Source organism: Frieseomelitta varia, unplaced genomic scaffold (genome assembly GCF_011392965.1).
Source record: "Frieseomelitta varia isolate USP_RPSP 00005682 unplaced genomic scaffold, Fvar_1.2 scaffold_580, whole genome shotgun sequence".
NCBI lineage: Eukaryota > Metazoa > Arthropoda > Insecta > Hymenoptera > Apidae > Frieseomelitta > Frieseomelitta varia.
Window position 1 is genome coordinate 356,628 of NW_025110346.1, and position 26,866 is coordinate 383,493.

Sequence of the window (26,866 nt, forward strand, 5' to 3'; positions counted from 1 at the left end):
CGCCAAGCGCTTTGTAACTAGCCAGATCGAAACACATTCTCAATCCCTGAGAAATTGTTAGTTTACAGAGAAATAGAGGTCACAGTTAGTTGAACTGATTTTCTAGGCAACGACGAACTGGAAGATCGTAACAGTGTGAAAGAACGATGAATAATCGATGAGTGACGAGTAATTCTTTTTCTTTTTTTCTTTTTTTTTAACCCTTGCGAGACCAATGATGCAACACCAGTCGAACTAAAGGTTACAAAGAATTTTACAAATTACAAGTGACTTTTAGGAAAATTATCGAAATATCATCTAGATGTAAGGTCATAGTATCCTGTTACGAATTCAATTACACATCCCATTAACGGAATTACTGTTATAAGGAAAGATGCTGTCTCGAAAGGGTTCGAACAAAGAGAGACAACTGTACAAGCTAGCAAAATGTTGAACAGTTCAAAGGCAGACGTATGTATGTACATATTTTTCGTTCTGTGTTTCGCATCGAAACTTTCTTATTGCTAGGCTAATCGTTATCGGGGTATACGATTCGTTGTAGTGGCGACACAAACAGGTAAAAGAGATCGCCTCTGTGTCATTTTGAAGAATTCTTCAAACAACTAATTGTATTTTGATTATTGTAATTCCGGTACGTTGTCAGCCGACACGTGCTGTGAAACACGAAAATTGAAAGATCGTAGAGCTCTCTCTCATTTGACAACATCATGGAGTTTAATTTAATCCGTTTAACTTTCGTTTCGTGTGTAAAACACTCGCGAGTTCGTATTATCTATCGAAGCGTGCCGTGTATAATTCTTGTTTCGTTGAAAAGCGATGTATTTGATTACGCTTATTCCTTCTCGTCTAAGAGGAAACGAGAAATAAAGTCATTCAGAGTGCCATTGAAACGCTGTGGAACACTTTAATGATAGCTAGAAGAATAACTTTAGGAGAAAAAAAGAAAAAAAAAGAAAAAAAACGGGAATGAAATCGAACGAAAAGAATGAAAGAAAGAAAAGAGAGGAAAGAAAACGAAAGGTCTATAGAAACTGGAGGAGATATCTGTATAAATAACTGTCCGAGATGATTCGAAGATTAGGTTGATCAATGAATCAGCAACGAACGATTATTGGACTTTTACGATAGTACAGACTGTGTACATTTGTTCGACTGTGTCTAGTCTATCCGATTCTATTCTTGTTATTTTTGTACCTTTTCCACTTCATCTGTCGAAGGCATGGATAAAAAAAAAAACCACGGATTCTATATAACGCGAACAGTACGATGTAGACTCACTTCTTCGATACACGATATCGATGACTGCTTATTGATTTGCGTATATTAGGGTATGCATTGTATTATGTTCAAAGAATGTGCACATCTGACATGTACGAGAAGATGCGAAGGAGCAGAAAAAAAAGAAAGAGGAGCGTTAGATGAGCCTTATCAATGTTACTATATTACATTCGAGTATATACATATAGACATATATATATGTGTGTGTATATATGTATGTATGTATGTATGTATGCAGTTTCCGAAAAAAAGAAAATTCTCTTTTTAGGGTAGAACTTAATAACCACATCGTTGAATCCAATACCTTTCACCGTTACTATTTATCGAATATGTTATTATTTACTACGAGCTCAACTATTCTATGAATGTCTTTATATCCGTTAGGTTTATCGTTATTATTCGTCGCTATTTTATCCATCGTGCCGAGAAATTTATCATTGTTGCCATATCGCGTGATTATATATGATAATTGATGTTCACCGTTGCGATCGTTATTAACAGTTACCATAAATTGATTGCTCGTTCACGATTACGTATTATGCACGTTTAACATGAAAGAAACTCGCGCGCGATTAATGAAAATGCAGAACGGAGCAAGAAGTAGACGAGAAATAAAAAAAACAAAAAAAAAAAAGAAAGGAAGAGAAAGAGAAGCTTTGTCATTTGCAAGGCGGGATGAATGCACGACTATTTTTGCAACGTTTCACGCAAATATAACGCGACATGGAAGGAGAATATAAGTGATAATGAATATACAAATGAACAATTGTAATTGACTCTTTTCAAAAGTCTCTACAAACACGCAACAACCCTTTTCTTTTCTTTGACAATGACACAAAAATCAAGGGGAAAAAAGAAGAAAAAGTTGATCGATCAATTGTAAAAATAGTTCGTATTTTCAAGCGTATTTCCCTCTTCGAAAAGAATGTACAATGTGCAGTGAAGAATGAACGAAAGAGTTCGTTTCCTACATTTTCTTAAATATATCAAAAACACGTAAAATTCAAGTTACCGTGATTATTTCTTTTTTTTTTTTTTTTTTTTCGAAGGAACGTTGATTTACATGCATATACGTACACACAAACGAATGCGTACACGTAGATATTATTCACGCATTACCAACGCATTACGTAAAATAATTAAGCCAATATGCACAATGAATAATCATTTTTGCGATCAGGCGACCGCAATGATATAAAACATCAATGCATTATTACGATAAAATCGGGAATGCACGCTTGATGCGTGCGATTATTAAAGTCGTTTTTAATCGTAAGCGTAAACTTATGAATTATTATATCGTAACGACGATTGATTATCTGATTTATCGGCTGTGTTTGTAACGTACGTGATTAAGTATTAAATTATCAACTTAAATCGCAACGTCGTTCTTTTTTGACAGCTGGCTACCTCCGAGCTTCTCAATTTCTCTTCATTCTTATCTTGTAACAGACTTTGAAAGCTGAAATATCACTCTGTTTTTCTTCTTTCTGTTTCGTAACAGATCCTTCGAGATAAAAAAAAAATTAGGCCACCTTTTTATATAAAATTAGAAAACAAATTTATTTAATATACATCATTCGTGCTTAACTCTACTTAATGCAATGTATGATTTCCTTGTAGATAAATCGTGCCAACCCACTGGACCCCTTTCGCAATCCGCGCACGCTAGATACTTTACGTTGTCTACTGTGTGTGAAACACCAATGTTTTCAAATGTATACATGTCCTCCACCAACCAGTAATCAGTTATTAGTTCCTGTTGATCGGCCTCACCCTCTCCTTTACGTTGGATATAGGGTAGATTAAACTAAAATATTGCATTATGCATCTTAGCTCAGCTACTAAGTATCTTCCCCTTCCATTGTAACTTATGTTTACACGATAACGGAAATCTAACCAAAAAGGGAACTACGAAGGATGCGAACATTTTTAGGTTAGGTTAGGATTCAAATGCATCTAAAAGGCTGCATTATTCTTGACGAGATTTTAACGAGAATTTAACGTTTATTATATTGACACTTTATGTTAAGAAAAAAAAAGCAAATGATTCACCTCGATATTGACTAGCCGGGCTACACCAGCGTTGAGCATTTTCGACGGGCAAAATGTGCAGTAAACTTTCAGCTTGTTCCTTTCATCTTGGTCCTTTAACGTGCTAATATCCTCGTTCGTAGTCATAGTTTTCTACTTTAGACGTTCGACGTTCGTGAATATTAGTCGCACAACTGTTTGACATTAATGTTGTTGACACTTGACAAACAAAAAGCACTAGTCGGACTGCGATCTATTATCACTGTCAGAAATACTAACTCGATGACATCTCGATAATCGAACGATCAAATTTCGTTTTATCGAAGATAGCTTCAAAGCAATGCGCCAAACTTGTTTCTCGTCTTTTTCGAAAATATTCTACCTTCTAACTTACTGATATTTCATGTCATGTTTTAAAATTTATTGCCAACCATTAATTTAAAATAAATTTTTTTTTATAAATAATTAAATCAGCGTGTCTTTTAAATTTTTGTCCGTCTTTTTATATGAAATTCGATCACTTATTATATACTGTAATATAGTCGTTTGTACGTTCCATCTCTTTTTTACCAATTAATTTCCAACCATATTCATCGAACTTCTTGTCAAATGGCATTGGATCCGTCCAACGATCTTCGTTTGATTTTGGTCCAATAACAAAAATAAGACGCCCTTTATAATTTTCGACATAATTGCAGAATGCCGACGCGTTGTTAAAATAACAAAATAGAAGGGCATATTCGTTCGATAGAAAGGAATTGTCTTCGTTCTCACGAATGAAAACGATATTTTTTAGAAACAATGGCGGTGAATATTTACTACACCACCAAGAGTGATCTAATTCTACACCGATCACGTTCAAACCTTAAATAAATAAACCAATTAAAGATGGAAAATTTTATCTCGAAAATATATATATTGATGAAGAACGAAAATTAAATTTCCTGAACAATTTAGAAATTATAAATATACTTTATGAATATCTTACCGGAATATTCTTCAAATAACCATTCAAATAAACCACAACCACATCCTATGCTCACTAATCCAGCCACATTCTGTTTATCAATTACTTCTTTCATCCAATGCAAATCATTAATAGTCGGTAGCACCCAAAATAATCTGCTTTTATTTAATTTAGTCAAAGTACAGTTCAAATTAACAATATCCAACCATTTTTGTTCATTGTGAAACGTTAAAATTTGCTTGTCGACCGAATTTTCGTTAACCATGATTATGCCTCTCATTGGTTATTAATAGCCCGTAAAATTTGCAGATGAGATTCTTAAATTACGTAATTCGGTAATATGTATTTATGACATATCGATATACTTGTATAATATGACCGATAACTTGTTAATGATACCGATCGCTTATTTTATACGTATAATTCGATCTAGTAATAAATAATTTATATTACAAAACTCAATGATAATAAAAGTTTGATAAATTACTTCACTAAGGCACTCTCTATTTTTTTTTAAGGCACATATACATTCGCACATACACATACACGTTTCATACATTCATTCATTTAAAAAGTTATGATCTATTTTCAATTTAAATTTAATTCCCGAGTTGCATAGTGAATATCATCCGTAGAAACGTTCAATAAAATCTTTTGATATAAGTCACTCCTCGAATGTTCACATATTAACAATCTATTAGAACCTAATCTTCCACAAACTGCAAGTATTTCTGTTATAGTGGGAATTTCAATACCTGTAACAATACAATAAGTAAAGAATAAATAAACATAATCTTTTCAAATATTGACTAATCTCGTATTAAATAAACGAACCATCAAATGAGCACAACGATTCAACTTGTTTGTACGCATCTTTAAAATATACTTCTTCGATCGAAGTTCGTGTGACTTCTGCAGATACTGCTTGTAAAAATATTTTTTCCATTTCTGAACAGTGTTTTATAGCCTGAACTTTTGCCGATGCAATCATTTCGGATATAGCCTCTGACACATCTTGAAGAGAGATTGTTTCGCCGTTTCGCAACTCTGTGATTTCCATAGCGCGACGACATATATCCAAAGCTCGCCTGGCATCTCCAGATACAGCAGAAACTTTTCTAAAATAAAACATTTAATAAGTAATAACAATACAGGTACGATACTGTAATATAAGTTTTGCAATACCGTGCAACAAGCTGTATAGCTTCACTCCTAAAACCATCGAAATCTTTAAGTCGAGATACGACGATTTCCTGTAGTTGTTTATAATTATAAGGTTGAAAAGTTAGTCGTGTTAGACCTAAGCGTGATGTTACACGACCCATGAAAACTCTTTCAGGTAAATCCATAGTATTGGCTATAGTGATAACAACTAACTGCGCCGTTGATTTTGTTGGCCAATCTAATAAATTGTAAACAACATCTTGACGTTTTGTACATAGCAGGTCAAGCTGTAAGACCGACATATATATTAGCAAATAAATAACGATAATAATGTAAAATATTTAAAGAGAATTATACTTCATCTACAAGAAGCAACGTCATTTTAGAAGTGCCGCTACGAAATCTTTTGTCCAATGTATGATACGCTTGTTCCCACGTAGCTGTTTTACCATCCAGCTGTTTTAAAATTTGCACATAAGCTTGTCTTGGTTCGGTTAGTTTCATCCCATTAATTGCAATATAGTTAAAATCATCTAACTGACCTTTAAGTATCAACTTTTGCAGACACCTAACAGCTTCATTCACAGTTGCGGTTTTACCTGTTCCTGGCACTCCGCTTATGTATATGCATCTGCAAATTTTTTCAATTTAGTTATGTAATGTTTTAAGAGACAATCTTTTTCAACGTACCCTCCACTTTTATCTTCTAATTTTCCTCTAAGAAATGTAAAAATATTATTGAACTCTTCCTCCCTACAAGGTAAGGATTTTGGTACAATGCTAACGTGTAATTTGGATCTAGCCTCCTGTAATGGTGTAGTTGGTTTTATTAGAGCACTATTTCGTTTTACCAATGACGGTGTTAAATTATTGTATTTTGGACGAGATTTTGGAGTGCTCAAATGAGTATTTTCTAGACCTAGCTCAATGCTTTTCTGCATATTATTTCTCGTTTGAGGGGTTAAAATATTTTTCTTTGCGGATGAAATTTGAATACATTTATACATGTCAGATAAATATTCATCCTGTGCATCATTGTTATTCTTACTGTAAGACTGGACGTTTGTTGATGTTTCTTTAAAAATTTCACCCTTTTGTTTATTCGTTTTAATAGGCGTAGAGTTGGCAGAGTCAGTTTTAATCGCTGATGAAATTTTAATACGTTTATATGAATCAGTTAAACATTCTCCCTCGTTACTATTGTCATTATTATTAACAGAGTCCATCTGTTTTGGTATGTTTCCACAAATTAATCTTTTTTGTCTAGATTTGACAGGTGTGCTACTTATAGATACTGATATTAATGAATCTTGCTTCTTTGTCGTTTCATATACTTTTGAAACATCGTCCAACTTACTATTGCCACTCTCAGATTTATTAGATTTTCTGATTACTTTCATGTTAGATATTTTAGAATCTGTACCATTTACATTTTCCTCATCTTTCATTGAGGCATGATCCAACTTATCATTTTTGCTTCCAGATCTATTGGATTTCTTCAGTAACTTTGCATTTAATATTTTAGAATCTGTATCATTAATATTGTTTTTCTTATTTCTTATGGGATCATGATTCACCTTACTCCTACTCTCAGATTTTTTCAATGATTTTTTTTTTGATATTTTAATATCTGCACTACTATCATTTTCCTCATCTTTTATAGATGGAGTACGGTTTCTTTTATTAGTTTTTACATTGGAGGATACAGGCTCAGCCTGTACATTCTGTCTTCCAGTGGATCTATTTGAAGCTTCCTTTCTTTGTTGCTTTAACATTTTGTTTTGAGTCTTCATGTTAGACACAATAGAATTAATAAACAACTTATCCTCATCGTAATTTATATTTTTCCTATCCCTTAAAGACGGAGAATTCAAACTAGGTATCTCGCAATAGTAATGAGAAAATCTTAAAGGTGGCTTTCTATTTCTATTTCTCCTTGATAAGTCATTCTCACTTTCTTCGTGTTTGTTGTCATTGTTAGTCTTATTTTTTGTAGAACTGTCTTTACCATCAGTATAGGAACCTTCACTTTCTACTTCTGAATAACTTTTTTTTCTCTGCCTTTGAATTCGAGATTTGCCTAAACCACGAGATTTACAGATAGCCTTTTCATACTCGGAGTCTGTATCAATTTTATATAAACTTTGCTCTGTAGATCTCCTAAGTTTAATTCTAAGAGATACTTTATCTTTATGAGAAATACTATTTTTTGGCAATGTACACTTAAAATTTTTGAACACATTCTCTGTATCTGAAGATGTATCCAACAGGTTTTGTATTGCATTTCGTGGATTCGAATTTCTATTTCTTTGCACTTTAATTGAAGTAATATTATCATATGGTTTTTGCTCTTTATCAGAATCTGATTCTGTATCAAGAATCATTGTTATTTCATGTTCTGAGCATTTATTTAATCTGGTAGTCATTTTAATTTCCTATTAGAATCTTTTAACTTTTTTTAAAAAAGTTTTATTGTACTAATCGTAATATTTCACTCAATCAAATATCAAATATCAAGACAGTATAATTTCTATTACATTGTACATTTTTCTATATAGTTTTATAAAACAGATATGTTTCTATCTTTTTTTTATAAATATCTTTTTTTTCTATCATTTATTGTCCTGGTTTGGAAGAAAATAGTACATAAACACTATTTTACAAGGCACTCTCATAAGCAGGTACCGCCAATTTTGCTTTTTTAACCATAAAACAAATCACAATCATAAATAAAATAGTTCATATGTACTGACTTTGCATAGTTGGTATGTGTAGCGACCTCTACTTTGAAGAATTTAGATCAACGACATCTATGTTCATTAAATCGTTCCGTTGAAATGTGTATTCAATATAAACAATAGAATATTTAAAAATTGTTAGTAATTTTATTATTACCATGGAAATGTTTACAGACACTTATATATATTGTAACCATAGTAGAAATTATTCATTCGTTATTTAACTTTCATTATTTAATCTTCGTTATTTGATATTTATTATTAGTAATTATATATTTTGTTATATTGATAATATTTTTATATAAACTACTAAAATTAATTACGGAGTTATTATTTATTTGTAGTATTGTGATATAAATTTAAATTATCATCATAATTACTACATATGTGCAAACAATAATGCTCTCTAGTGTCAGTCGTATGAATTATCATTGGAATGCATTCATCCTTCTACGTAATTTTTACTTCGTTTAATTATTACTGAAATTACTTTTGTACTCTCAATAAATTTTATAATATTCAACATTCATGGATTTTAACACGGACGATAGAACTATTTGGTGTGGAAATTTAAGCACTAGAATAACAGAAGAAATACTATATGAATTATTTTTGCAGGTTTGTAGATTCATGTATCTGCGTAAACAAACATTTCCCAATAATATTTATTAAGCTGAATATTTTAGTAAGTGGAGAAATACATCTAAAGCATATGCGACAATTTTATATTGAACATTCTTCATGTGCGCTTCTTCGTACACGATTTGATGTCAATTAATTTGGTTATATATTTCAGCTGTACTTTCAACTGAAAATAAATCAACCTATAATGTTGCATAATTTATTTTAAAATTTTATCCTTTACAAAAATATTTTCAAAAATCTTTTACAAAAATATGTTATAGGGTGGGCCTATACAAAGAGTTTCTATTCCTAAAGATCATGAAGGCAAACAAAGGTCATACGGATTCATAACATACAAACATTTTTGTTCTGTATCGTATGCTTTAAAGCTATTCGATGGTACATCTCTGTTTAATCGTACTCTTAACATGAGAGCAAGAAGAAACATAAAATTACGACAAACTAATTCACAAAATACGAATCTAATCCATCATGCGAATTCCAATGAAATGCTTATATTAGGTCAAGAAATATTATTAGGAACTGATATGCCTCGTTTAAGAAGAACCTCATTTGTCTCAAATATAATATATGATGCACCTCTGAAATACTCGGATTATGTTTCTTCTAGTGACAAAGATGATAGAAGATACAGACGGGTGCATCCTTATCAGAGAGATAGAAATCCTAAAAGTGCTAGTCATCATAGAGATCACAATTCTTCTAGACATTATTACCACTCTAGATATAAAAATGGCAGATAAAAAATAAAAGAATATAAAATAATGTGTTATTATCTTGAATCTGATTTTCTAAATTTATTGATATTTAATGTTATGAAATGATGCATAACATAATTCCTTTTATTCCATTTTGATTTAAAATTAAATTAAAATAAAATAAAACATTCAATAAATTATTTCTTATATACACTATTAATTAATATCATTACATATTAATGGTTAAATATATAATAATAGTTATATGATTTAGAACATTTTGTATAATTTACAACTTTTGCATTTTGTTTAATTATATGTGCTGCTTTTTCAGCAATCATTATAATTGCAGCATTGATATTACCACTTGGTAAAACTGGAAGTACAGATGCATCAACTACATATAAATTTTTTGTACCATAAACCCTATAAGACAATTTAGAAAAACAGTTATTAAGTTAGGAAACAGTTATGAAATTAAGAAATTTAATAACTTACTTAAACATTTCATCAACAACATCACCCATTCGACATGTACCAGCAGGATGATATGAAGTTAAAGTTAAATGTTGTATGTAACATTCCCAATATTTTATGCTATCAAATGTTTCATTTTCACAACCAGGAAAATGTTTTTTATAAATAAATGCACCAATACTTTTCATAGCATTTGTTTCAACAAGTTTCTTTATAAATTGCAATCCTAAAATATTTAATATCTGTGTTTTATTATGAATAATGTGTTTTATTGCATTATATGTATTATATTATCTTAATTGAATATAATACCATCTATAAGAGTTGCAATATCATCCATATTTGAAAAATATTTTGGATCAATTAAAGGTAACTCAAAAGAATTATTACTTCTTAATTTAATTTCTCCCTCGCTTTTTGGATGTAATAACACTGGAGCAATAGTTATTGTGTTTTTATATGAATTAGGGGCAAAGTATTCGTTGTATACCTATAAAATTAACATTCAATTATACTTGATTAATACATAATTAATAGTAGATAAAATTCATGGAATTATAAATTTATTTATATATTAATAAATTTATAATAATAATATTTATAAATTTATAATTTTGTAATATACCTTATATATATTATATTTATAATTTTATAATATACCTCATCAGAAATTCCCATAGCTTCTTTTAAAACAACACCATTATCCCTTGATAACCCAAGTGGCATTACCATTATTTGTAAATCTGGTATACTTGATGTATTTTTCTGCATAGAGCTATGAAATGTACCCAAAACTTCAACTCCTGTGAATGTCCAAGGTCCTAACATAAAATGTATAAAAAGTATATAAATGACGGCAATGTTCAATTTTAAATAAATCTTACCTTTTCCGAAAAGAAAATAATTTAATGCTGACATAGGATTCAAAGTACTAGTCATACTGAAACCTGTACTTTTATTAAGCATAATTAGATCAATCCCAGTAAGTACATGATCTACTAAATGTTGACCAACTGGTAAATCTTTAATAACATTTATCTAAAAATAACATGAATTAATATATATCATTACAGAAAATAATAAAACATATATAAAGAAACTAATATCTAAAAAGTAAATTTTACTTTTAAATCTTCCAAATGTTTTTTTGGCCCAATACCAGAAAGCATTAATATTTTTGGTGTACCAATTGCACCAGCACAGAGAATGACATCTCTTTTTGCAATTGCTTTAAATGTCTTATTTAATGCAATAAACTGCACTCCTATTGCTCTGTTTGATTCCATTAACACCTTAAAATAATTTATATTGACAATATGAAAATTGGAATTATTACAAATTTGACTTTAAACTTACTTTCTCAACATGAGCATGAGTAATAATGGTCAGCTTATTTTTTAAATATTTATATAATAATTTATCTGTGCTCCACCGTTTCCCATTTTCCATAAATAATTGTGCTTTCATGAAACCTAAATCAATCAAACAATCAAATCACAAATATCTTTTATTTCTTGCTTAATAATTACCATTTTTGAAATTATCATTGATATTGCCAATATCTTGATTCAATTCCTGCAATCCTTTTAAAATTATATCAGCAAGACCAGTATTCCATTCCAAATCACTTATATGCATTGTATTATTTCTTTTAATAGGTTCTGAAAATATTTTAAAATTACAATAGTAAATACAGACTAATAATAAGCTTTATTAATTACCAATCAAATTTGGAAACCAATCATAATCCAAGGGATGTCCTCGTACATAGAGCATATAATTTAATCTACTAGTTCCACCAAAGATTTTACCCATTGGCCACTTGCTTTGCTATTAGCAATTGTAAAAAAATTTTAATAACATGTTTTAATAACATTGTAATTACTAATTACATATTATACATTATTCTTTAAACCCTTGCAAGCATTCTGTTGTGGTACAGTAATGTATTGCCAGTCATATGGAGTATTTTGAATAAGAGGAGCTAACAATGGAATATCCGAAAAAGGTGGTGCAGCTCCTCCAGCTTCCAGTAACAATATTTTATATCCATCTTCAGTTAATCTTGCAGTTAAAGTTGCACCTGCAGTACCAGCTCCAACTGAATAGGAAAATAATATTTTTAACTTTACCAGATTTATTTTTTTCTTTTAATTAATTTTTACATGTATGTTCATAATTATATTTAAATTATTTATTATAAAATATATATAGAAAATATACATGTTTATATGATACTTACCAATAATAAAATCGTACAATTGGAAATCATTAATGTCATTAAAATACCATTGTTTATAAATATCAAAAAAATATGTAAAATTAAGATAGCTAGAAAACATAAATACAATTACACTAGTAATTATAAATATGATGCAGTGTAAAAAGAACACCATAGTAACACTTAAAAATTGAGGTTAAGAAACATTTGAAACATCTCTGTCGGCATGTACGGTTTTTGATAGAAGGAAACCAAAAATTTATGAATATTCATAAAAATATACATAATCATCTTTAGTTTATATGTATGTATTTCATTTAGTTATTGAACAATTGAATAAAAGAGTAAAAATTAAAAAAATAAACATACAAAAAGGAATAAAAAAATATTTTTAGAAAGATATAGAAAATTTATTAAAAAATGTAATTGTGTACAATATTAAGGCATGCATTCAACAATAGATCATAAAATAGGCCTGTTTAATATAATATCGTCTAGTAAAGATTTAATTTTTATGAATGTTCGTTTAAATTCTAGACCACAGCCTTTAGACAATCGAAAATCAACTAATGTCTTTCCATCCATTTCAACAGTATTTGCTTTAAAGACTAAAGGCATCTTTCTTCTATCGACTGCTATTACAGTGATCTGCAAAAAGATAATCGCGTAAATTATGAGTTGTTTATAATTGATACTATAATATTCTCAATATTCTTAAATGATAATTTTATAACTTACTATGCCAACATTATTAATTCGACACGTATAATTTTCATTCTTTAGACAATTTAGTAAACGTTCCATAGTTGATTTCAGCTCGGTTTTAACAAAAAATCTTGTCATACGTCGTACTAATCGCTGGAAAGTAGTTTGCTGTAAACATAAAATTAAATTATGAAAGATGAAATGTAAATTCCATTAGTCGTTTAAAATATGTACTACCTGACTTGCTTGAGTAAATGGTTTATTTTGTACTTGTGTGCATAACAATAAATCTTCTATATACGCAGGTTGCGAGAATGAAAATCCAGGTCGTTCTTCCAAGTTAATTTGTACTGGATTAGCGTTTTCTATTGCAGGTAATTCTGGTTGTGATAGACAGAATCTTGCTAACTTTTCATCTTGTAGTATTTGCTTCGAATCAATTTCATCAGATCGAACATATCCTTCTATACTCCCAGCTATTATACAGAATTTTAATTTTATTGACTACCGTTTTATATTTGTTTATAATTTATGTCTCACATTATTCAAAATTGTATCATAAAAATACAAAGAACAATTGACAATAATAACATATTGTATGAAATATACATATGTATGTACATGTATGTATATGCATAAATACATATGCCAACCGAAATAGTTAATATTCTATTTGGATGCATAATGCTAGTGCTCTTTGCTTTGGTAATCTAGCTTTATGATCCTTAATTAAAATCATAGAGCTGTATTACCAAAGTAAAGGCAAAAGCTTTGATTATCTTGAAAACTTATGATATTGATTATATTTTAATGTATTTATTTAATATCTAATAACAATTAAAAACCGGATTATTATATACTTACTTCATACATCAGAAGTTGTATTTAATATCCACTCAGTTAGGTACCAAGCTGCTTTGAGTAATTTAATATGTACTCAGAGTCACTCAGTACCTGACTAAGTAAATATTTGTTTTATCATACCCATATTGAAGCTTTGTAGAAGATTTACACATTCAAACATAAACATACAATAGCTTATATATACAAATCGATGCATACCTTCCTCGAAATTTTTGATGAACCATCTATGTTGTTTAATATCCTTTATAGTAAATCTGTTTTCTGGTGAGTGCATAAGAATATTTTTTATCAAAGACAGTGAAAAATTATCCAATTTTCGCCATGGCTTAATAGACATGTATTTTCTATCTCTCCATGCCTTATACTGCGGACATTCTGCCAAGGACTGATCCCAAGGCAGTTCTATAGTTCAGATATGGACCAGTTAAAAACTAAGAAATGTAAGTTATACATTAGACTTAAACCACCACACTAAGGATCACATTTTATGGTCTGCATTTTACAAATTAGGGATTATCATCCATATCAACAATTTATACAATGTAATATACATTTGAACAATGAAATATTTTGAACTACTTATACATTAGTTAGTTAAAGATGTTCACATGTTAGTATTAATTGAAATTTACCATTCAGACAAATAATATTTTATAATTTAAAGTAAATTTTGCCATAAACTTTACCTCCACTTAGTAAAGCTACAAGAATTATACCACATGACCATGTATCAGCTGGTTCTGCACGATAATAACCCGATAACACTTCAGGAGCTACATATGGTAATGTTCCACATTTGTTTTCTAAACAACGTTCTTTGCCATGTAAACGATATACTGTTGCCATACCAAAATCAGAAACTTTCAAATTATCATGTTCATCTAATAACAAATTTTCTGGTTTCAAATCTCTGTGCGCAATACCTTTGTTGTGAAGATATTCTACAGCAGAGATTAATTGTTTGAAATACCTCTGTGCTTGGCAAACTGGCATACCAATATCTGGTTCTATTTTGAATCAAACAAAAATCTCATAATACTATAATTTTTTAAGTTTTGTCTTGCATAATTAATCTGATATCTCACCAATCTTATCAAAAAGTTCTCCACCTGACGCATATTCTAAAAATATGTATTCCATATTGGGTTCACTACGTTTCCCAAAGTATCGTATAATGTGAGGATTAGAGAGCATACGGTGAATTGTAGTTTCTTTACGAACAGATTTTTGGGCATGTGGGTGCTTTATTAAATCTATCATTTTCATAGCAACTGCCACACCTGTAGTTTTATTTACAACCATTTTTACCCTGAAAATAAAAAACGAAATTAGATAGTAGTAAAAGACCTTTCAGAAAGAATATTTTCAATATTCTGAAATACAAAAACATTTTATTAATCTAAAATAGGAGTTAATTTTGTATAAATTTAAAATATAGGAACTTACTCGCCGTAAGCACCTTCTCCCAAAGTATGTCCGAGTAACCAACCTTCTACGAACTCCGTCATTCTGTTTCAGCATACCGTTTTACAATGATAGCAAGAATTTTTCTTCTCTGATTAATATTCGTTTATAAACCGATTATAATTATTTCTTTTACAAAGAAAGAATAATTGTTAAGATAATTAATCCAAATTAATACAACAGCAATTCTGTTTCAATAAAATGCTCACATTATATATTACATCTTATAAAAACGGTCGGTCTCTCGAAGCACGTGGTTTTAATCACGTCGATGAAACATCGTGCTTTCGATCGAACCGAACGTAATATAATAACAAGTTACATTTAAAAGTGTATGCTCATAGAATTGCTTGATTTTTCTTTGAATCGTGGTTTACTAATCTTGTTAACAATAAGCCGAAAAAGAAATTGTCAATAACTTAAAATATTTTCTTCGCAAGATCGCAAAAATTACTGTAGCAAAGTACGTTACGTTATAGGACATTAAAAGAGGTATTCATCTCTAGAAAACGATGAACCATATACTCTAGAATTTCTGGGTATAAAATTACTGCATTCTCATTGGTCAGAAAAATTTGTAAAGAACCTCAAAGTCCCTGGTTTATAAACGGACATTTAGTTGTTGAATATAAATTCAAAAACATTAATTTGAAAAATTAAACGATTTTAATGTTAAAAAGCATAGATTTTAAAATCTAAAATAAAATTAAATTGAAATTTTTTTGTAGTAATATAATATTTGAATATTTTTGCAATATTTTTATAATTCTTAAAAATTTTATTTTTAAAAAAATTAATTTTTATTAAACTTTATTTACATGTGTACATAAAACAAATAATGAACATATATTACAATATTTTAAAAATGCTGCTTTGAGTTCTTATAAAGATATTTATTAAATTGATTTTAATATACATAATATTACAAATGATATTACTATGGATTATAATAGACATATAATAAATAAACAATTGAGATGTATGGGATATTCTAATGTGCTGAAATATTGTTATAAAAGACCTTGTCTTTTTAAATCTTCATATGTTTTACGATTAACAACATTTCCAAGAGAATCTTCAAATTCTTCTTCTTGCTCTGGCTGCCAACGTTCCGCTTGTTTCTGAGCTTTCAATTTTTCCCATAGGGCTAAGGCATCTTCTATTTGTGTTACATTAGCAAAATGTGCAGTATTTGGAATACCAAGACAGCGCATACCATGCGCATGCCTCCATTCTGCAAAGTGTCTCTGGAAAGCTTTTGGTCCTTTGTATGTGAAATTTCCACATATTTCACAATTGTAACTAATATTCAAGCCATGTAATTTGTATAACCAGTATGGTATAGGTTTACCATCCCAACCAAGGGGAAGGTTTTTAGGATTATAAGGGACTTCGTTATCATCCTCTTCTTCAGACTCACTAGCACTAGCTTCAGCATCAGAATCTCCTCTTTCACCTTCTGTTCTAGCTTGTTTTCTTTGAACATTCTCTTTTGTAGCTACACGTTGGGTCGATACCAATTCTGCAAGTTTGTAAACATGAGCTTCCAAATGTGCAATTTCTTTCTGCTTTTCAGAATTTCTTCCTTTCCCAGACTTTCTATTTCTGTTATTCTTAGCTAATAAATTCGGATCCAGTGATGCTTCCCCCTTTGTACTGAAAAGTCTTTGAGCCCTCTCTTCTAACGTACCACCACATTTTAAACCCAAGGCCATTAACGCAGACTTTAATCTGTCTAAACCAAGCGATGCAAGCTCTTCCCACGAAGAAAAGGCAGAAAGTTCCAAATGAGCACCCACGTGAGTCAGAGCACTACCAGTTTCCTTTGGCCATCCTGGAAATGTATTGTTTTCCCATTGTGTTTCAAACTCTTTGTTCGCCTCTTCCAATTCTGCATTTATATCAAGTAAAGGCCTAACTCTACTTAAATAATCAGTTAAATAATCCAACAGAGATTCCACATATTTTTGATATTCAGCATTTTTCCTTTCTCTTGGTATGTCAAACAGATGATCAAAAGTTGATAAATACATAATATAATCTATCTTTTCAATGCCTTTGAGATTAATGTACTTTTCATAACATTCGTGGAGATCAAGATATTTCCCATATCCCTCCTCATCTGTAAATTCAACAAGATTTGATAACTCCTCCGTTGGATTTTCCCTCATTTTAGCTAGTTCCTCAAATTCCACAGACATTGGAATGCTTATTTCATTAGGATGTCGACGATAGAACTCTTTTATAGATTTCAATCTTGAGTAAAATTCAGAAAATTCGTTTGGTCCAGAAAGTGCTTGTACCTAAACAATAAAGATTTAATTATTCAATTGTAAATAAACTATCAATAAATAAACTATATTTAACTTACTTCTTCTTTTCTTTGACCATCTTTATCTTCGTACAAATCCTGCAAGTGCGATGTACTATCCATGTACTGATCGAGTAACATTTTTAACCGATGTTCCGAATTTATACTCTCTCTATGTCCTGGTTTTTTGTAAAGCATCTCTTTCACCATTGCATCCATTAACCTTTCTCTTTCTTCATGATAACGCCGTTGTTGTTCTAGGATCGTTTCCATCTTTCCTGGTTATATGAAAACAAGTTGTCGACATACAACATACAAATTTAATAATTTCATATAGATGTCATATCGTAGAAGAGAAATTTGAGTCACTTACTGTATTACCATCTAGCGAGCATTACAAAAGGTAGTATAGAGATTTAATTTAAAGCAATGAAAATTATGTAATATTGAAAAAATATTTATTAATTTGATTATACAATTGATTTTATCAACAAAATATGAAATATAAAATAATTTTGCATTTTTCTCAAATTCACCTGATATATCCTATATTGATATCTTTTTAGCTATATTTAATCCAATAATTCCAATCTTTGTTGCATCTTTGAAAGAAAAGAAAAAGAAGAATATAAGATTCTTTAATTTTTAAATAGAGTTTATAACTACATCTTGCAAAATTTTAGTATTTGGAATATCAGTATCGGATTTTAAATCAGATTTTTGAAAGATTGATGAATTACACAATCTAACTACATACTTGAAATCTTATTATATTCTCTCATTTTTCTAATTTCTTTATATTTTATAAAAATATGTGATTTTTAAATGTTAAAAATCACGTTGTTTTGAATAAAGTTAATTCATAACGCAATGAAAAAGTTATTTAGTTACTTCACACAGTCGATTTTTCCTAATTTGTACATCCCTATGATGTTTATGGATGTGTCATATAACGAATACACGTTTAAATTAGCCAACATTTGCGAAGATTGAAACAAAATAGATTAAAGAAATTCAATTAAAAGGAATATCTATATAATAAAATTTCCTACGTTTTTTATTCTTTACTAGCAAATATCTATCGTATAGTCACTGAGAAAGTGTTTAAAACATTACTATTCTGACATGGTAAAATATTTTTAAAATAAAAAGTAAAAACTTCGGACAATTATAATTTGCAATTCGCATATTAAAAAAAAATGGTGTTTATTTACGTTTTTATAATAAAATGCATTTAATATGCAAAGTATTATATGATACTTATGTTTTACTTAACCTTCTTATCATATAACCTTTTTCTTATTAATACATTTCTTTTTTCAGACAAATATGACAGAAGAAATTCAAAAAAATTTGAAAACAGAGATAGACAAATATAAGCAGGTTCAAAAAGGTATTATATTAATTTCTATATATTAATATATTTTGTGCAATTTTATTGTAATTAATTAAATATCCTGTTATACATAGAGTCTGTTTGTATCAGATTACCACAAAGCATTGAATCAAAGACGACAGCTGGATGGACAATTAAATGAGAATATTGCAGTTAAAAAAGAGTTAGATCTTTTGAAACCAGAGGATGATGTTTTTAAATTAATTGGACCAGTTCTCATAAAGCAAGATGTGGAAGAAGCTAAGCAAAATGTTGCTAAGCGAATGGAATATATCACCTCTGAATTGTAAATCATTAGATACAAAAATATCATGCATGTAAGAAAATCAAAATTGATTATTAATTACATTGTAATTGTAGGAAAAGAGTAGACGAGCTAATAACTACATTAGATAAAAAACAAGATACACATTGTGAAACATTGGAGAAATATCAACAGATGTTCCAACAAGCCCAAATGAAAGCGTCCCTGTCTCAACCAAAAGCATAATTTTATATATAAAGAACTTATATGTTGTCGCTTGTTATATCAATATCACAAAATAAGAAATATCATGTAACCATAAATATCACTATCTTTATTCCTGATTAAATTTGTTAATAAATTTTTTGTGAAGCTTTCATATTATTTTATTTACGCTAATGCACTTACAGTTATTTTAAAGCTTGAAAATAAAATTGTAATAATATTGGAAAGCTATTAAAATTATTTAACCTAGTGTTATTTGTGTGTGTATTAAATATTTATAGAATATATGGTATATTCCTATGTATTGTGTAATATATTGTAAAATTTATTCTAGTCAAAATTTGTAATGTATTTAATATAAATAAAAAGTTTGATGCTTTTTATATTTCTTTCATAATCCAAGAATATAAATGTGAAGTACTACATTTATAAATCTGTAACTGTAAAAAAAAGATGCCAAATATCACAATTTTAAAAAATTTGTTTATGCAATAACGGATTATAGAGCATATATATTTATAACGAAAGAATGAATGAAAATAAATACAGATTCATACCGTTAAAAAAGAGCAAGGTATTGCTAATAAGAAAAACTGGTTATGAACTTTAAATGATAATATCTCGAAAGTGAAAGCATGTGACATGCGGCGATTTTCCACAGAAATATGGCGGTTCGTTCATCGCTTATAAGTTTTATGATTGACAATTCCGTTATTCACATATCAAATTTAATATAAACAATTACACAGTGTCTTTTTATAGAAAGTAACATAATGTTATTAACATTAAAGCCAGATCATAAAAAACATGTATTACTTCTTACGGGGCATACACCGCAAGGTATGTAAAATTATCATTTTTATTGTTGCTTTATTTATATATTTTAAAATAATAATCACGTATTCTTTTTCAGTTTTACAGGATTTTTGTAAGTTGGCTCTAGATTATTTACAGAAAGGACCAAATACTAAATTATATAACGCAGCAGCTCGTAAGTAGAAATATTGTAATAATTGGAAAAAAAACGTCTAATGTTGTTGTTGAATTATTTTTTTAGAAAAATTGGATGTTGAAGTAAGCGTAATTAAGAATTCGGTGGAAGGACTTGTTAATTTATTAATAGAAAGCTGTAGATATAAGGTATATAACATATCATTTTACTTGTACTCCTCTTAATTTATACGATATCATTTAACAAATATGTAATTTTTCCAGTTAAATTCTGAGGATTTTAGAGATTCAATAATATCTTTAGGTTTCTCGGAACAACAAGAAGTTATATTAAGTAAATTATATAATGTTAAAAAAGATGAAATATCAAATACACTCAAAGATATTGGATTTAAATTGCCAGAATACCATGATATGGAATGGAGATTTGAAGTGCAGGTATTATATTATTTTGTCTTTGAATTTTGTATCCTCAGAGTTTTATATTGTATACGATGCACCTTTTTATAGATCGCTTCAAGAGCATTGTTGAAACAAGTTGCCCCACTTATTACATTGGATTTATCAATAAAGAATTCTGACAAGGATGAGAACATTGAGCATGTATTACTTCAAACTGACCCTGTTAATCTAGCACACATAACGCAACAATTAGAAGAGGCTCTTCAAGAAGGTTACAGTCAGCACATTCGTAGACTTTCAAGAGCAATAAAATAATAATACTGTACTATTAATTAAGTGTATAAATACAATAAAATATATAAATTATATACATTGAATATATCTAAGTTATTTTCTTTTTAATTACATTTATAATATGTCATCATGTGATAACTGAATCGATATTGATTATTCCAATTTATATTTAAGAGCATACATAATGTTTCACTTTGATCAGATTATGCTAAATTTAAAATGACGGTACTATTCATACGTCATACTACACTAAAACCTATGTAAGAGCAATACAAATGCATTTATTAGGATTGTAGATGAATTCATTTGAATATTTTATTGGATGACTTTATTGGATCTTACTTTATCAAGCATATAAAAGAGGATGTTTTAGAACTTCTGGTTACAGTTGCAGTTATAGAATGTGAATAGTAAAAGGGGACTGTGTTATACAAAATTTTAGTTTAGTGTGAATTTGAATTTTGTTTGTAAAAATCAGTTTTTAATGGATACGTTCAATACAACAATTCCTTGTTTTATTGGAGCCATGCCTTTAAACATTTCCACCCTAGCAACTACTACTGGACCACATTTTGCAAGGCAATTGATGCGTTTCAATAATCAAACAGTTGTTAGTAAAGTACCTGAAGATATATTGCATTTGATTGATCCATATTGGTAATTTATTATTTTTTATTGTTAATTTATTATTCATTTATTATTTTTAATGTAATAATCTAATGAATGTTAATGTTATTTTTTTTTAATTTCAAAATATAGGTATCAGTTTCCGCCGTTGCATCCATTATGGCATAAAATCTTAGGCTTAGTTATGATAATATTAGGTATTATAGGATGGTGTGGAAATGGTGTAGTGGTTTATGTATTTATAATGACACCCGCTCTAAGAACACCAAGTAATCTTCTTGTAGTAAATCTTGCTTTTTCCGATTTCATTATGATGGGTTTTATGTGTCCTCCTATGGTAATTTGTTGTTTCTATGAAACATGGGTTCTTGGTAAGAAATTTTGATTATACAATTATAGAAAGACACAAAACTTTTGTGTTTTAATTTGATAATTTTTATTAGGTACCTTAATGTGTGATATTTATGCAATGGTTGGATCATTATGTGGATGTGCTTCTATATGGACCATGACAGCTATTGCTTTAGATAGGTATAATGTTATAGTGAAGGTATATATGCACCTGCACATATATATAAATAGATATATTAATAATTACAATAATATTACAAAAAAGTAAAATATTCTTAGGGAATGTCTGGAACTCCACTTACCATCAAAAGAGCTATCGTTCAAATTTTAGGTATTTGGTCTTTTGGTTCAATATGGACAATCTTACCTCTAGTAGGGTGGAATAGGTAATATTTTGACTATAATAAATATATTTTTATATTTTACATAATTTTTGATTATTATACAACGTATCTGAAATATAATAATTATTAATATACTGCATTTATAAATTAGATATGTTCCAGAGGGTAATATGACAGCATGTGGAACAGATTATTTAACGCAAGATTGGAGTTCTAAGTCATACATATTGGTTTATTCTGTTTTTGTTTATTACACTCCATTATTTACCATTATTTACAGTTATTACTTTATTGTCTCAGTAAGTATTTCAAAATTATGTTAGTTTAGTGTATTTATATATATATATATAAATTTATTATTATTTTATAGACTGTCGCAGCACATGAAAAAGGGATGAGAGAACAAGCAAAGAAAATGAATGTTGCTTCTTTGCGGTCTGGAGAAAATCAAGGTGGTCCTAGTGCTGAAGCAAAATTAGCAAAGGTACCGTATTATTATTTATCTTAAAGTATTACTTTTAATTCTATAAAAACATACACGCATATTTTTTAGGTAGCATTAACGACGATATCGCTGTGGTTTATGGCATGGACACCGTATCTCGTGATCAATTACATTGGAATATTTAATCGATCTCTGATTACACCCCTTTTTACCATATGGGGTTCACTTTTTGCAAAAGCGAATGCGATATATAATCCGATTGTTTATGGAGTTAGGTACATATTCAATACATACAAGATCATTAGTGTTGTTTTAATAAAAAACAATGAATAAAAAAATAATGTTAACAATATATTTTTTAAATGTGCCGTACAGTCATCCAAAATACAGAGCTGCGCTAAAGGAAAAGCTACCATTTTTAGTATGTGGTTCAACGGAAGAACAAGCCGCTGGAGGAGAGAAACCTTCGGAAGGTGGTGGAAACTCATAAAACGAAGCAAAAAGTTAAATGTCTTTCTATTTTCTTGTAAATATGCAGAATCTTTTGTAAATTAAATGTTATTTGAAAATTAATTTAAGGAAGTGATCGCACTTTTATAGGGATTAATGAAAGGGATACAGCTGCTTGCAGAATTTATTTATTCTTATAAAATTAAGATACAGATGCTCCCTCCATATTTCATAGTAATGTGATGTGCTTACTAATCTAGTAAACATAGAGCTGGTACCTGCTATACCAAAGTGACCATGTATATTGTTACGCAATAAATGTACAAAATTGAAATCATACCTATGAATTGATGTAAAATGATTTGCATTGTGGTGAAATGCAAATCATACATACAGTTACAGGCGATTCAAATATTGTTCATTCAATATTACGTATACAATAATTTCGTATACTGGAGTTGTTCTTCACCGAATCAGATGTGCAACTTGTTAGACTGTATTTCTGAATGTTTGAACACATTCGATTTAAAGTGCATTAATTTTGGATATTTGATTGACCGCATTAATATTTTTGGTATCGATAAAAAAGATTTGTTATGTCGGATGTTAATATTTACAAATCGTGTCTGTAATAAAACTTGCTGTTATCCTTACCTAATGAGGTATATTTTAATCTATACTCATTGTTAATTCCTGATCTTCTGCGTTATGCATGGATCAAATAAAAGTAAGGTGTAGCCGTAGCATATTCTTTTTTTACGCGTTGGATTTTTCGCTGTCCGCAACAGTAGTTGTACCGGAAACGGTTGATGTAGCGTCTGTTGCTGGTGCTGGTTCAGCGGCGCATGCCAATGATGGGAATTTCGCGAACAATGCAGCTCGGTACTTCGGATGGCTGAGAAAAAAAAGGATAATAAAATTTTATATTACGTTTAAATAATTTCATATTCATTCAGATTTATGAAATCATATCTACCTAATTCCATAAACGATTGGGTTGTAAACTGCGTTGGCTTTGGCGAACAGAGAGCCCCAGATGGTGAAAAGCGGACTGATTTTAACAAGATTGAAGATGCCAGACCAGTTGATGACCAGATATGGAGTCCAAGCCATGAACCATAAAGAGATTGTCATAAGGGCAACCTAGAATTATTATAAAACATTTCGTTACAAATGAAAGAGAATTAAAAATTAAGTATTCACTGCGTTAGAAATTAGGTGTTCATACTTTCGCCAATTTACACTCCGCGCTAGTATTTTGATTTTCGGATGATCGGAGAGATGCCACGTTCATCTTTTTGGCTTGTTCGCGCATATTCTTCTCATGGGCAGCTACCGCTTGGATGATGTACCAGTAACTCCCGATAATAAGGGACAGCGGAATGAAGTAAACCCAGATGCTGTATAATATAATGTAAGAAACAGACACTATGTCTCTGCTGAAGTAATCGGTACCACATGCGGTCATGTTACCCTCTGGTACATATCTAAAGGGGAGAATCGTACATTTTGTTATTCGTAATCAACTTTCGAATGAAATGTCAATAAGATTTATCGACAACAAGAACGTTATCACGATTAAGCGATTTACCTATTCCAGCCTAACATAGGCGCGATCGTCCAAATCAGAGAGAACCCCCATATGCCCAGTATACGGAGGAGAGCTCCGTTAATGGTTAATGGCTTACCGGATAAACCTTTAACGATCACATTGTATCTATCGAACGCAATCATCGTCATTGTCCATATGGAGCCACATCCGAACAACGAGCCCAACATCGCGTAAATTTGACAGAAGAGAGGTCCAAGTACCCATGTCTCGTAGTAACAACTGATCACCTATCGAACAGCGAATCGTATCGAATTTTATTACTACACGTTTAAGTTGGCATTATCATTTTCATAGCCGATCCGAGCTGTCTCAGTGATTGAATAGAATAAAAGTAAAAGCTTGTTTTACGCACCATAGGTGGAGACATGAACAACATCATACAGAAATCGCTGATGGCAAGATTGATTACGAACAAATTGCTTGGCGTACGAAGGCTCTTTGTCGAAAGAAATATATAGACGACCATGCCGTTTCCCGAAACTGAGACGAAACCAAGCAAACCTATCACAAATCCAAGGATTCCATGCCACATTGGATTTAGAGGTGGGTACTGATACCAGTGGGCGTCGATTAGATGGAGCATATCGGGTGGAACCTTGTCAACCACCGTTTGATTTCCAAACTTTGAACCTCCATATGAGTAGGCTTCGTAGCTGGGTCCCGAAACAGGAAGCATCTTGACTCTGTAAAATGTTCAAACGACTGCTTTAAGACTGCATGCCCTCTTTTCTCTCTTCTCCCTCTTTTTTTTCTTTTGATTATTTAAACGTTCGTACTAGTGCTTTAAAGTTGTCATTCAACAATAAGTAGAATTTTATCTGCACTTCGTTTGTATCTATTTAACTCATAGCTGAGCCTCTATTATCCAATCTACGGTCGACCGTAACTTCGCGATATTATTAGTATTATTAGTATTCTTGTAACAAGTGCGCGTTGTAGCAAATCATTTGTTTGTACTTAAAGTAAATTACACAGTGTCAAAAAGAAAAACTAACAAAAAGAAAGCTGAAGATTTATTCGAACTGCCTTATCTCTTTAATTTGTTCTCAATCTCTTCAACAAAGAAACTTCCATCAAGCTTAGACATTTGAACAAAATAACCAACTATCTAAATCCGTGTTGTGTTTAAAAGGAAAACTATCTGATAAAACGGCAACAGTGCAGAAAAATTTTTAATACACCAGGTTCGTTCAAACAGCGCACGAAGTGAAATCGAAACATCGTCACACCGCCTCTACGTCTCACCTTTAAGCTACTTGGAGAAAATCGTGATAGAACGAACTAATCCAAGCACACGTCTCAGTTTGATTTCGGTTGGAAGGTTTTTTTGAAGAATTTAACAGAAGGATGTAGGAAGGCTGTTAGGTCCACTGTTGGATGCGGCTCGTGTCAGCGCCGTTCGACTTCTGTTTAAATATGAAGCAACCTCTTGCTTCGACCCAGCCATATGTACCCTTACGTCTAGTTTTCTATATGTTGTTATGATCTAAGACGGTAAACAGTCTTAAGAAGGACTTTATTAAGTTAACGAGGATTTAAGAATACCTTGGTGTATCTTCAGCGCCGCACACAGAAACCTTACGAGGCTGAAATAGGAATAGAACATCTATCCTTTGGTACCCTTCATCTAACATCGTTTTATACTGTTTTATATTCAATTTCGAACCATAATCCTACGGTAATCGTTGCCTTCGGCTTCTTGAAATTGTTCAAACACATTCGAAGAAAGAAACGAGCGCCACCCGTTCGTCTTCCCTTCCTCGTCCGTTCCTCCCGATTCGAAATGAAACATTCAGGCGTATATATATATCGATAGACCTGCGATTTCGAGATCTGTATAAGTTTTATGTAGACTTTAATATGGTTTCATGCTGTAAGAAGCTTATTATGACAGCGTATGTATCGTACACTTCTTATTTACCTCTGGCCGTTTAGATCTTTCGATATTTCGCGCGAATT

General features: G+C 30.4%; 11 protein-coding genes across 14 annotated transcripts; 4 read left to right on the forward strand and 7 right to left on the reverse strand.

Annotated features, from left to right (window-relative positions):
• Positions 1 to 1,045: 1,045 nt before the first annotated feature.
• Positions 1,046 to 3,583, reverse strand: LOC122534220 (guanine nucleotide exchange factor MSS4 homolog). Of its 2 annotated transcripts, XM_043664646.1 has the most exons (3): positions 3,334 to 3,583; positions 2,870 to 3,088; positions 1,046 to 2,785 (listed from the first exon to the last, which is right to left on the reverse strand). In XM_043664646.1, the coding sequence occupies exons 1-3, from the start codon at positions 3,457 to 3,459 to the stop codon at positions 2,717 to 2,719; spliced, it is 414 nt and encodes a 137-aa protein (XP_043520581.1). In that variant the 5' UTR covers positions 3,460 to 3,583; the 3' UTR covers positions 1,046 to 2,716. The 2 variants fall into 2 exon arrangements, with proteins under 2 accessions (XP_043520581.1, XP_043520582.1); XM_043664647.1 differs by having other exon boundaries at positions 2,152 to 3,088; positions 3,334 to 3,578.
• Positions 3,584 to 3,758: 175 nt separating this feature from the next.
• Positions 3,759 to 4,559, reverse strand: LOC122534218. The gene is made up of 2 exons (XM_043664644.1): positions 4,301 to 4,559; positions 3,759 to 4,176 (listed from the first exon to the last, which is right to left on the reverse strand). Exons 1-2 carry the CDS (start codon positions 4,557 to 4,559, stop codon positions 3,830 to 3,832), a joined length of 606 nt encoding a protein of 201 aa, XP_043520579.1. The 3' UTR covers positions 3,759 to 3,829.
• LOC122534206 (origin recognition complex subunit 1) lies at positions 4,419 to 7,897 on the reverse strand. Of its 2 annotated transcripts, XM_043664598.1 has the most exons (6): positions 7,040 to 7,896; positions 6,134 to 6,826; positions 5,801 to 6,074; positions 5,465 to 5,730; positions 5,114 to 5,397; positions 4,419 to 5,034 (listed from the first exon to the last, which is right to left on the reverse strand). In XM_043664598.1, the coding sequence occupies exons 1-6, from the start codon at positions 7,867 to 7,869 to the stop codon at positions 4,868 to 4,870; spliced, it is 2,514 nt and encodes an 837-aa protein (XP_043520533.1). In that variant the 5' UTR covers positions 7,870 to 7,896; the 3' UTR covers positions 4,419 to 4,867. The 2 variants fall into 2 exon arrangements, with proteins under 2 accessions (XP_043520533.1, XP_043520532.1); XM_043664597.1 differs by having other exon boundaries at positions 6,134 to 7,897.
• A 701-nt stretch (positions 7,898 to 8,598) lies between these two features.
• On the forward strand, positions 8,599 to 9,591 carry LOC122534219 (splicing regulator RBM11). The gene is made up of 2 exons (XM_043664645.1): positions 8,599 to 8,799; positions 9,087 to 9,591. Exons 1-2 carry the CDS (start codon positions 8,710 to 8,712, stop codon positions 9,567 to 9,569), a joined length of 573 nt encoding a protein of 190 aa, XP_043520580.1. The 5' UTR covers positions 8,599 to 8,709; the 3' UTR covers positions 9,570 to 9,591.
• Positions 9,592 to 9,708: 117 nt separating this feature from the next.
• Positions 9,709 to 12,430, reverse strand: LOC122534207 (glucose dehydrogenase [FAD, quinone]-like). Its single transcript, XM_043664599.1, has 11 exons — positions 12,244 to 12,430; positions 11,903 to 12,102; positions 11,723 to 11,831; positions 11,531 to 11,662; positions 11,358 to 11,473; positions 11,126 to 11,293; positions 10,886 to 11,039; positions 10,662 to 10,822; positions 10,314 to 10,491; positions 10,023 to 10,227; positions 9,709 to 9,950 (listed from the first exon to the last, which is right to left on the reverse strand). Exons 1-11 carry the CDS (start codon positions 12,395 to 12,397, stop codon positions 9,761 to 9,763), a joined length of 1,767 nt encoding a protein of 588 aa, XP_043520534.1. The 5' UTR covers positions 12,398 to 12,430; the 3' UTR covers positions 9,709 to 9,760.
• A 187-nt stretch (positions 12,431 to 12,617) lies between these two features.
• Positions 12,618 to 15,756, reverse strand: LOC122534255 (serine/threonine-protein kinase grp). The gene is made up of 7 exons (XM_043664722.1): positions 15,238 to 15,756; positions 14,877 to 15,100; positions 14,478 to 14,798; positions 13,990 to 14,193; positions 13,165 to 13,403; positions 12,961 to 13,095; positions 12,618 to 12,870 (listed from the first exon to the last, which is right to left on the reverse strand). The coding sequence occupies exons 1-7, from the start codon at positions 15,297 to 15,299 to the stop codon at positions 12,685 to 12,687; spliced, it is 1,371 nt and encodes a 456-aa protein (XP_043520657.1). The 5' UTR covers positions 15,300 to 15,756; the 3' UTR covers positions 12,618 to 12,684.
• A 377-nt stretch (positions 15,757 to 16,133) lies between these two features.
• On the reverse strand, positions 16,134 to 17,896 carry LOC122534259 (splicing factor 3A subunit 3). The gene is made up of 2 exons (XM_043664728.1): positions 17,627 to 17,896; positions 16,134 to 17,558 (listed from the first exon to the last, which is right to left on the reverse strand). Exons 1-2 carry the CDS (start codon positions 17,837 to 17,839, stop codon positions 16,266 to 16,268), a joined length of 1,506 nt encoding a protein of 501 aa, XP_043520663.1. The 5' UTR covers positions 17,840 to 17,896; the 3' UTR covers positions 16,134 to 16,265.
• Positions 17,897 to 18,475: 579 nt separating this feature from the next.
• On the forward strand, positions 18,476 to 19,583 carry LOC122534263 (prefoldin subunit 6). Of its 2 annotated transcripts, none has more exons than XM_043664733.1 (4): positions 18,476 to 18,694; positions 18,890 to 18,959; positions 19,053 to 19,248; positions 19,323 to 19,583. In XM_043664733.1, exons 1-4 carry the CDS (start codon positions 18,692 to 18,694, stop codon positions 19,450 to 19,452), a joined length of 399 nt encoding a protein of 132 aa, XP_043520668.1. In that variant the 5' UTR covers positions 18,476 to 18,691; the 3' UTR covers positions 19,453 to 19,583. The 2 variants fall into 2 exon arrangements, with proteins under 2 accessions (XP_043520668.1, XP_043520669.1); XM_043664734.1 differs by lacking the exon at positions 18,476 to 18,694 and adding an exon at positions 18,750 to 18,768.
• A 388-nt stretch (positions 19,584 to 19,971) lies between these two features.
• LOC122534230 (COMM domain-containing protein 2) lies at positions 19,972 to 21,161 on the forward strand. Its single transcript, XM_043664664.1, has 5 exons — positions 19,972 to 20,271; positions 20,345 to 20,422; positions 20,489 to 20,571; positions 20,647 to 20,820; positions 20,893 to 21,161. Exons 1-5 carry the CDS (start codon positions 20,205 to 20,207, stop codon positions 21,097 to 21,099), a joined length of 609 nt encoding a protein of 202 aa, XP_043520599.1. The 5' UTR covers positions 19,972 to 20,204; the 3' UTR covers positions 21,100 to 21,161.
• A 123-nt stretch (positions 21,162 to 21,284) lies between these two features.
• Positions 21,285 to 23,624, forward strand: LOC122534225 (rhodopsin-like). Its single transcript, XM_043664658.1, has 8 exons — positions 21,285 to 21,735; positions 21,838 to 22,076; positions 22,149 to 22,255; positions 22,336 to 22,442; positions 22,552 to 22,699; positions 22,771 to 22,884; positions 22,954 to 23,120; positions 23,221 to 23,624. The coding sequence occupies exons 1-8, from the start codon at positions 21,563 to 21,565 to the stop codon at positions 23,333 to 23,335; spliced, it is 1,170 nt and encodes a 389-aa protein (XP_043520593.1). The 5' UTR covers positions 21,285 to 21,562; the 3' UTR covers positions 23,336 to 23,624.
• Positions 23,462 to 26,340, reverse strand: LOC122534226 (rhodopsin, long-wavelength). Its single transcript, XM_043664659.1, has 6 exons — positions 26,153 to 26,340; positions 25,260 to 25,590; positions 24,887 to 25,134; positions 24,524 to 24,782; positions 24,272 to 24,438; positions 23,462 to 24,190 (listed from the first exon to the last, which is right to left on the reverse strand). Exons 2-6 carry the CDS (start codon positions 25,581 to 25,583, stop codon positions 24,052 to 24,054), a joined length of 1,137 nt encoding a protein of 378 aa, XP_043520594.1. The 5' UTR covers positions 25,584 to 25,590; positions 26,153 to 26,340; the 3' UTR covers positions 23,462 to 24,051.
• Positions 26,341 to 26,866: the final 526 nt, after the last annotated feature.

Coding starts and splice junctions, on each gene's coding strand:
- LOC122534220 (XM_043664646.1), bottom strand. CDS start 3,459: ATGACTACGAACGAGGATATTAGCACGTTAAAGGACCAAGATGAAAGG. Junction 3,089..3,333: donor CCCGGCTAGTCAATATCGAG/GTGAATCATTTG, acceptor GCAATATTTTAG/TTTAATCTACCCTATATCCA. Junction 2,786..2,869: donor CATACATTGCATTAAGTAGA/GTTAAGCACGAA, acceptor TTTATCTCGAAG/GATCTGTTACGAAACAGAAA.
- LOC122534218 (XM_043664644.1), bottom strand. CDS start 4,559: ATGAGAGGCATAATCATGGTTAACGAAAATTCGGTCGACAAGCAAATT. Junction 4,177..4,300: donor GTTATTTGAAGAATATTCCG/GTAAGATATTCA, acceptor TATTTATTTAAG/GTTTGAACGTGATCGGTGTA.
- LOC122534206 (XM_043664597.1), bottom strand. CDS start 7,869: ATGACTACCAGATTAAATAAATGCTCAGAACATGAAATAACAATGATT. Junction 5,731..5,800: donor CGTTGCTTCTTGTAGATGAA/GTATAATTCTCT, acceptor TCGGTCTTACAG/CTTGACCTGCTATGTACAAA. Junction 5,035..5,113: donor ATCGTTGTGCTCATTTGATG/GTTCGTTTATTT, acceptor GTATTGTTACAG/GTATTGAAATTCCCACTATA.
- LOC122534219 (XM_043664645.1), top strand. CDS start 8,710: ATGGATTTTAACACGGACGATAGAACTATTTGGTGTGGAAATTTAAGC. Junction 8,800..9,086: donor TATATGAATTATTTTTGCAG/GTTTGTAGATTC, acceptor AATATGTTATAG/GGTGGGCCTATACAAAGAGT.
- LOC122534207 (XM_043664599.1), bottom strand. CDS start 12,397: ATGGTGTTCTTTTTACACTGCATCATATTTATAATTACTAGTGTAATT. Junction 11,832..11,902: donor GCAAGGGTTTAAAGAATAAT/GTATAATATGTA, acceptor AATTGCTAATAG/CAAAGCAAGTGGCCAATGGG. Junction 10,492..10,661: donor CTATGGGAATTTCTGATGAG/GTATATTATAAA, acceptor TTAATTTTATAG/GTATACAACGAATACTTTGC.
- LOC122534255 (XM_043664722.1), bottom strand. CDS start 15,299: ATGACGGAGTTCGTAGAAGGTTGGTTACTCGGACATACTTTGGGAGAA. Junction 14,799..14,876: donor AGAACTTTTTGATAAGATTG/GTGAGATATCAG, acceptor GATTCAAAATAG/AACCAGATATTGGTATGCCA. Junction 13,096..13,164: donor CATTTACTCAAGCAAGTCAG/GTAGTACATATT, acceptor TTATGTTTACAG/CAAACTACTTTCCAGCGATT.
- LOC122534259 (XM_043664728.1), bottom strand. CDS start 17,839: ATGGAAACGATCCTAGAACAACAACGGCGTTATCATGAAGAAAGAGAA. Junction 17,559..17,626: donor ATGGTCAAAGAAAAGAAGAA/GTAAGTTAAATA, acceptor TTTATTGTTTAG/GTACAAGCACTTTCTGGACC.
- LOC122534263 (XM_043664733.1), top strand. Junction 18,960..19,052: donor ATATAAGCAGGTTCAAAAAG/GTATTATATTAA, acceptor TGTTTGTATCAG/ATTACCACAAAGCATTGAAT. Junction 19,249..19,322: donor GAATATATCACCTCTGAATT/GTAAATCATTAG, acceptor TTGTAATTGTAG/GAAAAGAGTAGACGAGCTAA.
- LOC122534230 (XM_043664664.1), top strand. CDS start 20,205: ATGTTATTAACATTAAAGCCAGATCATAAAAAACATGTATTACTTCTT. Junction 20,272..20,344: donor TACGGGGCATACACCGCAAG/GTATGTAAAATT, acceptor ATTCTTTTTCAG/TTTTACAGGATTTTTGTAAG. Junction 20,572..20,646: donor TAGAAAGCTGTAGATATAAG/GTATATAACATA, acceptor TAATTTTTCCAG/TTAAATTCTGAGGATTTTAG.
- LOC122534225 (XM_043664658.1), top strand. CDS start 21,563: ATGGATACGTTCAATACAACAATTCCTTGTTTTATTGGAGCCATGCCT. Junction 22,077..22,148: donor CTATGAAACATGGGTTCTTG/GTAAGAAATTTT, acceptor AATTTTTATTAG/GTACCTTAATGTGTGATATT. Junction 23,121..23,220: donor CCGATTGTTTATGGAGTTAG/GTACATATTCAA, acceptor TGTGCCGTACAG/TCATCCAAAATACAGAGCTG.
- LOC122534226 (XM_043664659.1), bottom strand. CDS start 25,583: ATGCTTCCTGTTTCGGGACCCAGCTACGAAGCCTACTCATATGGAGGT. Junction 24,783..24,886: donor CCTATGTTAGGCTGGAATAG/GTAAATCGCTTA, acceptor TCTCCCCTTTAG/ATATGTACCAGAGGGTAACA. Junction 24,191..24,271: donor CCAATCGTTTATGGAATTAG/GTAGATATGATT, acceptor TTTTTTTCTCAG/CCATCCGAAGTACCGAGCTG.